The sequence below is a fragment of the Candoia aspera genome, chromosome 16 (genome assembly GCF_035149785.1).
Source record: "Candoia aspera isolate rCanAsp1 chromosome 16, rCanAsp1.hap2, whole genome shotgun sequence".
In the NCBI taxonomy this organism is placed as follows: domain Eukaryota; kingdom Metazoa; phylum Chordata; class Lepidosauria; order Squamata; family Boidae; genus Candoia; species Candoia aspera.
The window spans coordinates 8,213,218-8,225,983 of NC_086168.1; the positions used below are offsets into that span (position 1 = coordinate 8,213,218).

Genomic DNA, 12,766 nt, shown 5'->3' on the forward strand with positions numbered 1-12,766 from the left:
TCTTTATGCTGCTATTGTTTTGTGCTGGGTTGTGCTTTGAATGTCACCTGCCTCCATCTGCATTGGACAAGGCTTGCACAAGGCTCATTCCCTTACCCCAAACCCCTTTTCTGGGTATTTCTCATCATCATCTGTTAAACAAAGAAGTTAAAAGAGCCTTGGGAAAATAAAATTTTAAGTTAGCTGCCTGGAAAAGTTTCAGGTGTGGGTGTGTTTGGTATCCAATATCAGTGGGCAAGACTTAACATAATGAAGCACTATTAAGGAAAAGGGGAATGTCGGTAAGATACAGACAGAGCTCCTAGCCCCAGGCAAAAATATCCAGAAGAGAAATGGTGTCAATTTCTTAACAAGACATCTCATGCTAGGCCCAGGCAACCTAGGCAAAGCATTTAGAGGAGAATTAAAGGTGCAACATGGCATCTGTTCCAACATACTGTCTTCCCTCCTCTTCCTCCTCCTCCTCTTTTTTTTTTTTTTTTTCCTATTCAGACAAATTCAGGAATCTTATTTTTGCTACATTCTTGTTTGTCTGGCACATCTTATCTTTGACTTAGCACAGGGGGAGGCACTTTCTTCAAGATCCTTAGCAGCTGAATCAGATACACTCCTGAATGTCTTCTTGGCCATTGCTGTGGATAACCTTGCCAATGCACAAGAGTTGACCAAGGTGAGTAACAGAGAGAGAGAGAGAGACAGAAAGAGGGCTCTGTAGTTATCCTTTGTCAAAGAAGCAAGTGATTCCTTTGACTAAATACCCTTGAATACTAGATAGATTAGCTTACAGCTCTCCCCAACTTCTGTTAGACTTTGGTGGAATTTAAACAATATCTGGCATTGAGGATTTTATCTGCAGCTGAGGAAGAATGTTGTACAGCTGGGAAGGATCGTGGCCATGCAACCACACGTGCTTATGGAGAATAGGGATCAAGAATTTTCCCCCCCTCTTTTTCTTACTAGTTTAGAAGTATGGGGAGATTCAGGACCAATCAAAGAAGGTCTTTCTAGACATAACTCAGGAGTTTAACCGTAGGTCAGGAGTAGTCATATCTGTCTTTTTTTTTTTTTTTTTAAAAAGAACGAGAGAAAGCAAAGTCATTTGAACCAAGTTGTCTTTCTCTGAACCATCGTTCTACATTGCAGGATGAAGAGGAAATGGAAGAAGCTACCAACCAAAAACTTGCCTTGCAGAAGGCCAAGGAGGTTGCAGATGTTAGTCCCCTGTCAGCTGCTAACATTTCTATTGCAGCGTAAGAGCTTATTGTTTTACCTATGTTAGATACGTTAACCCTTTTTCAGCTTCTTGTGGATATCACCAGTCCATCATCTCCAGCTTGTTGGGACCTGGTCAAAATCTTTTATGCACGCTTCAGATAGGAAGGTTCTCAAGTTCATTCTTCTAGCTCAGTGGTTTCCAGTCTTTCCCACTATGTGGACATCTATGTTGTCATCCCAAGCTTTTGAGGACTACCAGATAAATTAGGAGTTAATGTGCAAAGCATACATGAACCCCATCAATAGGATCTGTGGGACTCCAGAATTAATGGAAGCCCTCACATGCTCTTCTGGTTTCCACCTGAAGTCTTAGAAGAGTTTGGATGAGAACATCCCATATCAGATGATTTTGTGAGTGTGAAAACGTTTCAGGAGATCTGAGCATTCCACGCTGAAGTAAATACTGTAAATTAGTTACACTTTCCTGGAGATGCTCTAGAAAGGGGTAGATCTGGGGTTTGGGCATGTCCTATATATTCTGCTAATAACACTGCATCACCAGTCAGTACCCTAAACCCAATGTTTGGCACAGGAGGTAGAGAAAGATCACAAGTGCCCCCTCCCATTCAAATAAGGTACCAAGATTTACCTTTAGGCAAGGCTGCCTTGCCTTACCTAAAGGTAGGGCTGGGTCTGTTCTATTTCCTGTAAAAAATAAAGAGGGAGGGGCAATCCCTTTCCAATTGTTTGTAGTGGTTTGTCTCCACCAATACAATGAGCATAATTCTCATGCTCGCTTCGGCAGCACATAATGCTAAAATTGTTAGAATGAGCCTAACTCTCCACCTCTAAATGGGGGGCTGGGTGTAAACTGGGGAGAGAATCACTTTGGTTCAGCCCTATCGGTATGAAAAGAGATGTTCCTTCACATAGGTCATTTCCAAGTGATTGATCGATGCTCAGAAGAAAGTCACAGCAATTAGACCACCTTCTGCTCCTCACCTGGCCGTTGAACGTTTTGTGGGAATGTTCTCCTTTAACACAGATTCTTTTCTGTTGCTGTATGTTCCCTCATTTTAATTTGGGGTGTGCTGCTTTCTCATTTCTACCTAACACACACTTTTCATTGAGCCCTTCCATTGCTTTCTGTTGTTTCAGGAAGTGAGTTTGATCTCCCCCCACCCCCTGCAAAATGCTTGCATCCTGTACATCATGAAACTTGTTCACCTTAGTCAGTCCCAAGGCATTGAGTCAAGGCTGTGGCAGATCTCCAGTTGGATTAGTGCAATGCATTGCATTGAGGTGGCTTTTGAATATGATCCAAAAACTTTAGTTCTTAAAAGAAGGCAGCAAGATGATAATTGGGACTGGGCCTTCCTTCCTTCCTTCCTTCCTTCCTTCCTTCCTTCGATAAAGTTACAGTGCTCAAGAACAAGAATTAAAAAATAAAAATCTACTGAAACATCATTGTACCAAGCAATGCCAGAGGTATTTGGATCTGTTTGATTGTTGGATGCTGTTGCATTGTTCTGGGGCTGCCTGAGAGAAATGCTAGTCTTAAGTGTGATTGCTCCATATGGTTGGAAATCAGGTTACTGAACGAGCCTCACCAAGCTAGACCTTAACTCAATTTCTGATCCCTCTTTCTCTGTATGCTGAGGAGGTGAAGCAGCTTCCTACTAACTAGGGCTGGGCAGTGTTAGGTATTTGATTCCAAAGAGATAGTTGGGGGATACAAGGGCACCAATATAGTCCCTCTCTGCATCTCTTTAATTTCCCACGCTCTTTATTTTCCCAGGATCTTGTCGCACCTGCTGAGCCCAGTGTGCAGTTCTAGGAAAAGACATACCTGCATATAAGAGTTACAGACAGGAGCTCCATATTCTGCAGCTCCTTCTCTGAATTATTTTCAGGGCGTTGCACCACCCCAAGCTAAGGAGAGGGACTTTTTGTCATGGCATCCTTGTTAATCCATGTTCAGCTGGCAACAAGTTGTAGTCTTGCTGCAATTTTCTTTGCTTTAACTCTGCCTTTGCTTTTTACACCATTCTATTCCGAACTGTGGTTTTGTAAACGGCCCAGAGAGCTGCACCTATTGTGCGGCATGGAACTGCAGTAAATCAATTTAGAAATATTGCATTCCTTAATGGAGATTGACCTTGCAAGGCAGCACTGCCTAAACATCATGGCTAAAACACAAGATATGAAATCTGGTTTCCTGAGTATCACCAATCATTCAAGTGCTCTTGAACTTGTCGTTCTTGCAAAGGTAGCTTCTTAAGCTACCCTTCTGAAAAGCCATTCAGTTCCACATTTCATATTCATATATATATATATATATATATATATATATATATATATATATATATATATAATTTTTATATATTTAATATATTTTTATATATTCTGGGGAAGAAATGTCAAACTGAGAGCAGAGCCGATGACTGCAGCGGAATGAAGAGCTGGTGAATGGACCGGCTGTTCAGACAAGTCTGAACAAGGAGAGGACTTGAGATCACCCACAAGGGCTCTGGACAGTTGCTCCTTGTGAGGAGACTGCAAGACAGCAGTCTCTTGCAGCTTTAGGGCTCTGGGAGGTGAGGGAATAACCATCTCGCTCAAACCTTAACTCAGGTCATCCTTCTGCACCATTTTTTGTGGTAGTGCAGGCACTTACATTAACTTATTAAAAATCAAAACCTAGCAACAATAAATTGACTACTATGGGAGAAGATCACCACTCAGGAAGAACCTCAATGTCCTCGGCTTTTTTTCATGTCAGCAGAATAGTCTGGTGGAGGATAGGCGAGGTGGAAGTAGAATTAATTTGTGTTGCGATGCTAAACACTTAAGAATGAGAAATCAGAACTGATCAGCTGCAAAGGACTTGGTGCTCTAACCCCAGTGGGAAACTGTACAAAATCAGATCATGATGGAGAAAATCTATGTGGTTGCTAAGAGTGGACAATGACTTGATGACACGTAATCAATCAATCAACAAACCCACCCATCCCTCCTCCTAGTTTCTGTATTCCAAGTGTTCTCTGGATAGCTAAACTTCAGGGATGAATCCAAGATGCAGAACTGGCTGCTTCTATTGGTTTTCACATAAGTCAAAACTTGGTGCTTTTAAGGCTTGGAGAATGTGGAAGAGGGTGTAGGGAATCAACCTAGAAAAAGTAAAGTAAAATGCACTTAAAAGGAACATGGACAGGGTTAGGGTTTTACTGTGGGCACAATGTTGCAACTTTGACCTTATTCACTTACCCTTGCCTTGTCTAACATATTCCACAAAATGTATGCTGGTCCTTTAAGTTTTTAAAAAAAGCTGATGCATCCGTGAGATAGCTCTGGAAATACCTCCTTCCTTCCATTTACCGCCTTCAGGAAATGGAATTAAATAAGGTAACTGTTTAAATATGACCTGGGTTGTTTGTATAACTCTCTGACATCCCGGCACCAACCAAGCCCCCCTCCCCTTGGAGACCAAATATTCCTCTGAATCGCAATTCCTCTTAGAAAGGTCCTGTGTGATGTTCGGATGATCCATGTTTGCAGGGAGAGAGAGTGACGCTGAAACACTGTCTTTGGATACGTCTTGGCTGGCATTGGGATCCACTCTTGAACAGTTGTTTTTCTGTTTTATTTCTGTTTTGCTTTATTTCCCCTCCCCTTTTTGGTTTAACAGATGGTGCCTCTGTTCATCCCAAATTCTTATCCTGAAGTTTGCTGACATGGTCTCCTTCCAAAATGCACGTTTCCAGCCTGCACCGTATTGGTCCTGGAGTTTGCTGAGTGCCCTCTGGATCTCTCTCCCTCTTTCTCTCTTTTAGAGGTTTTCATGGGGATTTTTTTTCCCCTCTCACTTGTGTGTTCTTCTGTTTCTCGCATGTGCAGTTTTGTAAAGCAAACTCGAGGTTCTGTATCTCGCAGCTCGTCGCTCTCCAGCGTAAATTCACCGTGAGTTGCCCTCCATATACAATATTCAGTAAATGGATTGATTATATAGCTATATATCTATACCTCTATAAACAATTTCAAATAGACTTTTCCTACCCTGTTTCCCTGGCTTGAAGTCATTCCTTTCATTGTGGAAATTCATGATGGAGCATCAAGTGGGCAGCATTACCCTGTGAACACTTGTGAGTTACTTCTGAGCATTCCTGAGATGTGGCTTTGAGCTTTCTATGTTTTTTCCCCCCCTGCTCCATTTCCATGCTCTTGCATGTTCTCTCTCTGTTCCTGTCCCTCTTCCCTTTTGACTTTTGTCTACTTTCTTTGTGGCCTTTCATGATTCCAATTAAACGTTTGGTTTGTCCCCATTTAATAGATTTCTCACCTTGTGTTTTTCCCTCTACCCAGTGATGATATGATGATTTGAAAGTATCCATCAAATGGGAGACACATAGTCCTGGTTCCAGGGTTTGGGTTGCCCTGGGATGGGATGTGGGGAAGCCCCACCTTCTCCAGTGCTTCTTCCCCCTTCATTGCATTTCTCCAAGTGCAAACTACATTAATTGTGCAGGAATGGGACAAAGATGCAAATGAGGGGAGGAAGACCACCCTGAAGAGATGGGATTAGCCAGTAATCCCTCTGTGGTCCACATTATCTCTGGGCCCAGTTTGCAGCATCCCATAAGTGGTAGGAAGCTCCAAGCAGTGGCAGTGAGCTGCCTTGTGAGATACCTGTCTTGGAGGTCCTCCAAAGATGGCAGTTCCTGGGGTGATTTCTGGACCCATGTACCTGCTGAGGGAGATCCATGCCAGGAGTTTATAACACCAGAACAAGCCCAGAAGTGGAAGTCTGCAGTGATAGGTCCCAACCTGTCCAGGAAACTTTTAATAGGCATTTGTGCTGAGGAGACCCAACGGTTGAGGTTATTCCACTACCATACAGCCTCTTATTCTTCTGAGCAATGACTCATAGCTGTGATATTTTCAATGTGAATCAGCTGTGTGTGGAGCTACTTGTTCCTGGTTTCAGTCTTGGTGTCTTCTGGCAGATGACTTTCTGGGTTACAGGTAGGAACTTTCTTGAGGCTACAGTCCTGTGGCCCCAGGAGAACATCACAGAATCTATAGAACTGTTTGGCTCTCCCTCTCCGGGTGTTGAGCGTTCTTGGTGGGACAGATCCCTTGATAGCTCTTACCTCTCTGATGTCACAGCCTTGCCATCAGGAGAGGCAAACAAGGGACACATCTCTGTAGCATGGGGGAAAAACCCTTCTCCAGTCCTGCTGTTGGCGACATGGAAAAGGTAAGCTGAAAAACTTACAATAGGGCTATCTGTTTCTCTGAGATTCCCGCAATGGACCTCACCTTACCGGATGCACAATATTTGCTCCACCTGCAACTTCAACCTCCATTAGAAGTCTCCCAAAGATGTTTTGAAAGGCTACCAGGGCCCTTGCATGGAAAGAACCATGCTCCTAACAACCACCTGTAGTATTGCCAATATGGTTTGCATTGTATTAACAGTGCAAATACCTTTGCCTTTTTCGGGAGAATGAAAAGGGACGTCTGGATGTACTTGTTAGTACCTAAATTAATGTGCTTCTGCAAATTCCTGCATATAATTTTAATGGTTGCAGAGTTCCACTTATAGCTCTTAATTGTCCAAACACAAAGAAGGCTTCTTTGCTCCTTGGAGTTAATTACCATTTAGTGAGCTGTTCTGCTTTTTTTTTTTTTAAAGAATGTCTGGAGAAAAAAATGCTGAAATATAAGGTTGTCAGTCGCATCGCGGCTTAACCCACAGCACTTTCCCAGAGATGTAACCACAGTAGTCTGATACAGCAGAAACTTGTTTTTTTAAAAAAATACCTGTGGTACTTCTAAAATCTTAATATTTGTTATGATATAAGCTTCCATAGATTGACAAAGTAGGTAGAGCTCTATAAAAGCTTAGGTTACTTTCCTGAAGACAATGCCTTTCAGATATGCTGGATTCCAGCACCCATGTTTCCTAGCTTTGATGACTGGGAATGATGAGAGCTGAAATTCAGCCATACTATGGTTAAGATTAGGGAAGGCTGTGTTATGTCATAATAAATTAAAGGATGGCCTGAACGTGAATATCTTGTTCTTTGGCATTCTGGCCCATGGTTGGGCTCTTGGGCAACTTACAATTAAATAAGATGAACTCACATATTCTCATGAGTACTGATGGCAAGCAGGAGGGGGCCTCTCTCCAGGGGGGAAAACGCATGCGTAGTACTGAGGAATTAAGCAGCCATTCAAAGAGACACAGGTCAGACCCGCCTTAACTTCTGGGGTTTATCTGTCTGGGTTTTTCCACGCTTCTTCAGTTTGTTAGGATTCTGTCCTATGTAGCAGTAATAAACACTAGAGACCTACTCCTCGTCTCAGCGTGATTCCTGACTGTTAGGACACAGATATCCTACAGGGTCTTATCCAATAACCTCCAGCTACGGGTGAAACAGATTTAATCTCTGCTGTAGAGACCTTCATACATGCCCCAGATCTGCTGTAGAGGGTTGGGCAGACCAGAATAGAAAGCCTGTGGTGTGAAGCTGAAGGAGTTAGACAAAGATAGGGGAGACCCACGTTCAAGTCCACACTCAGCCAAGAAAGCCGCCTAGATGACTTGAGGTCTGTCTCACTCTCTCATTCCAACCTACCTCACAGGGTATTGCTGTGGGGAATTGGAGGAGGAGGGAGCACTATGCTACCGTGTGGCTGTGGAAGAACAATACAAGATAGGTCTAAAAAATAACAGAAGTCACAAAAAGGGAAGTATCATTGCATCACGGAAATTTGTTCCCTTTTGTGGGATGTAGTCAAGATTTCTTTCTTTCTTTTTTTCCAATCATCAGTTAAGCCTTCCCTTCCCTTCCTATTTATTAAACTGCTGAACTTGGGCTGGTTACTGAAATGTTTGCATCCAATAATTCATTTCTTTTTTCTTTTTTGTTTGTTTATCTCCTTTCTGTCTGTCTGTGTGTGTTTTTTTTAGTTCCCCTGTTACCCCAGGGCTGCTTTTTTGTAGGCTCCCTACAAGATTTCATTTTGATTACCTATTGTAATCATGTATTTGTACTGTGATTTGCTTTGAGAATTTGATATCACCTGAACGGCTTGTAATAATTGATATAATTTATTTTGATACTTCGGAGGAGGTGTCATTCAATTCAGCAAAAGACATATATTTACCCTCCCCCCCATGGGTTATGGGGTGACCAATGATTTTCCTTCCAGAATTCTGTGTACAGGGTAAGCTAGCATATCTGAGTCCATGAATCTGGCAGGTTTCAAGAAAAAGAGAGCCAAACTTTTCTTTTTAACAGAAGATTCCCCTTCTCCCCTTCTAAGGAGACATGGATGCCAGTCCCAGGAAAATTCCTTTGTATTTTTTCCTACTACTTCTCATGCAAGAGAAACCATTGTTATATCCCTGTTACCCAGAAAAATGTTTGGTTACTCATGGAAAGTTGATGAGTAGAGTAGTGTTCATGCTTCTCACCATTTCATTAATTTAATTACTTAGGTATTTAAGTATGTTTTAAGAGTAGGTTTTATAGGGTTTAATTTATCTATTTTTTATCACAAAGGGGCTATTTCATAGTTATTGTTAAAGGTTAATCATGGTATTCCATGATTTCCTTAGAGTTAGAGTTGCTTAGGTTTTTAACATGTCCATCTTCTTCGTATATTCTAATTTGATGGCTCTTCCTTTATTTCTTTCCATTTTTAATGTTTTAAGCACGATAGCAACCCCACAAAATTACTCCTCCTGAGGGCTTTTTCGGTAATGGTGTTGCACTGAAAAATGGTTGGAAAATCTCTCCTTCCTTTGGAGAAATTCGGAGAGATCATTTACTCCATCTTGCAGCAGATAGACAGTAGTAGAGAAATGTGAAAGCCTTTGGGGTCCAGCTGTAACTGAAATAGCTGTTTTGGCAAAAGCAGATTCCACCTATTCTTATGTGATAGAAAGTGAGGTGCAATTGAGCATGAGATAGAAAGCAGAAGAGCTGATGCTATCATGGGAAAGAGTGACATTTTCTTCAAATCTTGAGTGCATTGGTTCGGAATAGAATTTATTCTCAGGTTGCTTGCTCCCACCTTATATATTTCCTGATGACCTAAGAGAGCACAGAGAGGAGGTGCTGGGGCTTAGTTGATGGAATCCTTAATTTCAGAGATGAACATCTGCATAAAATGGGGAGAGGAGTAGAGCAAGGTTTTCTGCAGCTGGGAAATTGGACCATGAAGTCTAAACAGGGTTCTAGGAATGTTTTGATCCTCAAAAATAACTGATTCCACACAGTATCTGCATGAGGAAAGTCAGTGTTTTTGTCTTCCTATTATTCATCTTCTTTGGTGTATTCTAGTAGCCATCTCGTCATTGTCAATATATTCTCTCGACTTTGAGACCGGAATCCCAGATGAATGTCATGTCGTTGGCTTGGCCAAATAAGATGGTGACATCACCAACTCTTTTCCCTGTTCCTTTCCTTGCCTTCCCTGTCTTCTTCCCTTTCCACGCTCTTCCCTGCCTCTGTCTTCTGTAGCAAACAGCAGAATTCCTCCAAATCTAAATCAGTGTGGGAACAGAGGACCAGCCAGCTCCGAATGTATAACTTCAGGACCAGCTGTGAAGCCTTGTACAATGAGCTGGACCCAGAGGACAGGGTTCGCTATGCTACCAACCTCCACATCCGCCCCGACATGAAGACTCACCTGGATCGGCCTCTGGTAGTTGAGCCAAGGAGCGAAGGCCGTAGCAGCAACATCAACCCAGCGAGCCCTGTGGAGGGGCAGGAGGCCTTGGACCAGGTGAGAGCCCCCCCATCTGAGAACAATGAGGCTCTGCGGAAGCACCACCGGCATCGTGAGAAGGAGAAGATGGGAGAGATGGAAAAAAGCGGTGCAGTCAAGGAAGAGAATGGCGAACTGGGTGGCAACCATATGGAGGAGCGTCACCGGCCACACCGGAGTGGCAGCAAAGAGGGAGGCGAGGGGGGAAGGAAGGAAGGGAAAAGTGAACGCAACCGAAGCCAGGACGGAGGCAGGCATCACCACCACTGTGGGTCAGTGGAGGAAGGCGCTGAGAGGGAACATCGGCGCCACCGCAGTCATCGGCATCCGGCTGAGCGGCAAGCCAAAGAGGGCAACGGAACTGCCAACGGGGCCAAGACTGAACGACGCTCACGTCACCGGGGAGGGTCCCGGCTGGGCAATCGAGAAGGGGACCCGGGCTCCAAAGGGGAGGGCGGTGAGGAGCCCCACAGACGGCATAAGATACGGCACAAGGCACTCTCCACTTATGAGTCCGTGGACAAGGAAAATGGAGAGAAAGAGGGAGAACTAGGAAAAAAGGAATCGAGGAATCTCCAGCCAAGGTGAGTTGACTAGATAGGGAGCCCTGTGGGGCAAGGCGGAATGTGGCCAAGGCAGGGAATCCAGCTCCAAGACTGAGATCCAGCCTTGGGGTCACACAGCTTGCTACGGTCAATCAAAATTCTGTTTGAGAAGTACTGCCAGCAGGAACAGGATGAGGGATCAAGCCAGGGCCAGTGGTTTCTTCAAGTGCTAGTTCTGGTTTTTAGCTAGGAGAATAATCATACTACCAATAGAGGAGAATCTCTGTAGCTCAGGGTTGACCTGAGGAGTCCTTGGTGCTCTTTGAGCTTGGCTGTTGGCTTGCAGATGTTTCATTACGCAACTATGGAACATCTTCACTGCATTGCAATATATTTAGTGCACTAAATAATTTTCCTAGTTGGGGAATGAAACATCTGCAAGCCAGCAACCAAGGTCAGAGAGCACCAAGGACTCCACAATAATCATGCTGTCATGTCTTTAATTGGCAAAGGCCATCTGATAGTTCAGCTTTCTGAACCCCACAGACGCCAGATAGATTCATCTTGGGGTTCACAAATATGGACGTGAGAGGGATCAACTGTCTCCAACTACTGCTCTCCAGGATCCAGTGTTTAAGGAGAGCTAAGTATGTGGGATTCTGGAGGCCCATGAAAAATAGTAGCTGTCAACAGGCTAGTTTTCCATGACTTTCTCTGAAGCTTGCTTCAGAATGGTTGTGCATGAAGAAATAATATGTATTGGCTGTTGATGGACCTCATGAGCCCATGGTTCTGCATAGATGTTATGGGTTTTCCTAGGCTTAGCCAATCTTTTATCAAACTGAACAGACTCATGGCTCACAATTTATAGCCTAAGGACTCCTAGAGATTTCCTTTCCCTTTTTCTGGTTTGTAGCTAGGAGAATATTTAACTATCACTCCTGAACAAGGGGTCAGCTTGGTGATACTTGGCTCAAAAGGAAAATAATTTAATGGAGGGAAAGTGATACATATCTTCAGATAAGAGCTCAGATTTATAACAGCATTGTTTCCACGCTGATGTGGACCAGCATTGAGATCTTGGTCACTGCAGCCCCCTGTAAAAATTCTGGATTCTGAGTAAGTACACTCAATCAGTCATCAAAATAAGAAAAACAGATTTCTAGGTTTGTTGCCAAAAATCACCAAGTGACAATTACGATGTCCTGGCCTCCTCCACAGGCTGGCATTTAGGATCTCTGGCCTGCATTTTTGGCAAAATTTATTTTGATGAATAGTTTTCAAGCCTTTTAGTTTTTCCTGTAAAGCCCATTTTGATTCACTCTCCTGGTCTCTGAAATTCATAAGTGTAATCCTCCAGACCTATTTCTTTTAGTGTATATATGTTTTCAATCTACCTTCCTGCCATACTTAGCATCCACATCTTCAAAATGACACCTCCTTTCTTTCCATTTGGAACCCCAACATCTATCAAGCACAGTGAAATGCAAAATAATAGCTAGATGGACATAGTCAAATGCAAAATGGTAATGGGGTGTGTGTGTTTGTGTGTGTGTGTGTGTGTGTGTAGGGGAGAGGTGAGGTGTCAAACATAGACTTGTGATTTGGGAGGTGGAATCTATTTTCTTCCTGAAGGTTCACATACTGTGATAAGCAGCATTTAAACATGCTGATCTACAGCAAAATCACTATAGAGTGTAATTTTGGGTTACTACCATTTATTATGTTACTGGGGAACTAGAATTCTCATCTACCACCTAATGGTCATGCTAGTTGGTGGTCAATAAACTCTGGAAAGTCAGTTTTCTAATAGGCAGTGGGAATCAGAGACCACTGTGATCTATTGCTGATTATTGGGGGAATTTTCCAGCACATCCCAATCAATGTTCTGCTTAGTCTAAAGAAACTGTGGAAAGTCAGTCGGCCCAGAGATCTGGCTGGGAGAGGAGTTTATTATCAACTTTATTCTTGCTCTTCAGGGAAAGCCAATGTGACACAGAGGCAGGCATGAGTGTAACTGTTGCGCCTTTGCACACCTTGCCCAGCACCTGTCTGCAGAGGGTGCCTGAGCAGCCAGAGGATGCTGACAACCAGAAGAATGTGACCCGCATGGGTCAACCATCTCTGGACAAGACTGCCCCTGTGAGCATCCCTGTCACTGTCACTGCTCCTCTGGGGGAAGCCTCCGTCATACCAAGTGAGTGTTTCCAACATCAGAAGCTGTT

General features: G+C 43.4%; 1 protein-coding gene across 1 annotated transcript in view; it reads left to right on the plus strand.

Annotated features, from left to right (window-relative positions):
• The first annotated feature begins 608 nt into the window (after window positions 1-608).
• The window catches only part of LOC134506332 (voltage-dependent N-type calcium channel subunit alpha-1B-like), a 59,183-nt gene continuing 47,025 nt past the window's right edge, over window positions 609-12,766 (plus strand). Inside the window, exons 1-4 of the mRNA XM_063316483.1 lie at window positions 609-670; window positions 1,144-1,250; window positions 9,750-10,580; window positions 12,521-12,738. Of these exons, the coding sequence (XP_063172553.1) occupies window positions 1,156-1,250; window positions 9,750-10,580; window positions 12,521-12,738 (1,144 nt within the window). The 5' untranslated portion in view covers window positions 609-670; window positions 1,144-1,155. The remainder of the gene's footprint in view (window positions 671-1,143; window positions 1,251-9,749; window positions 10,581-12,520; window positions 12,739-12,766) is intronic.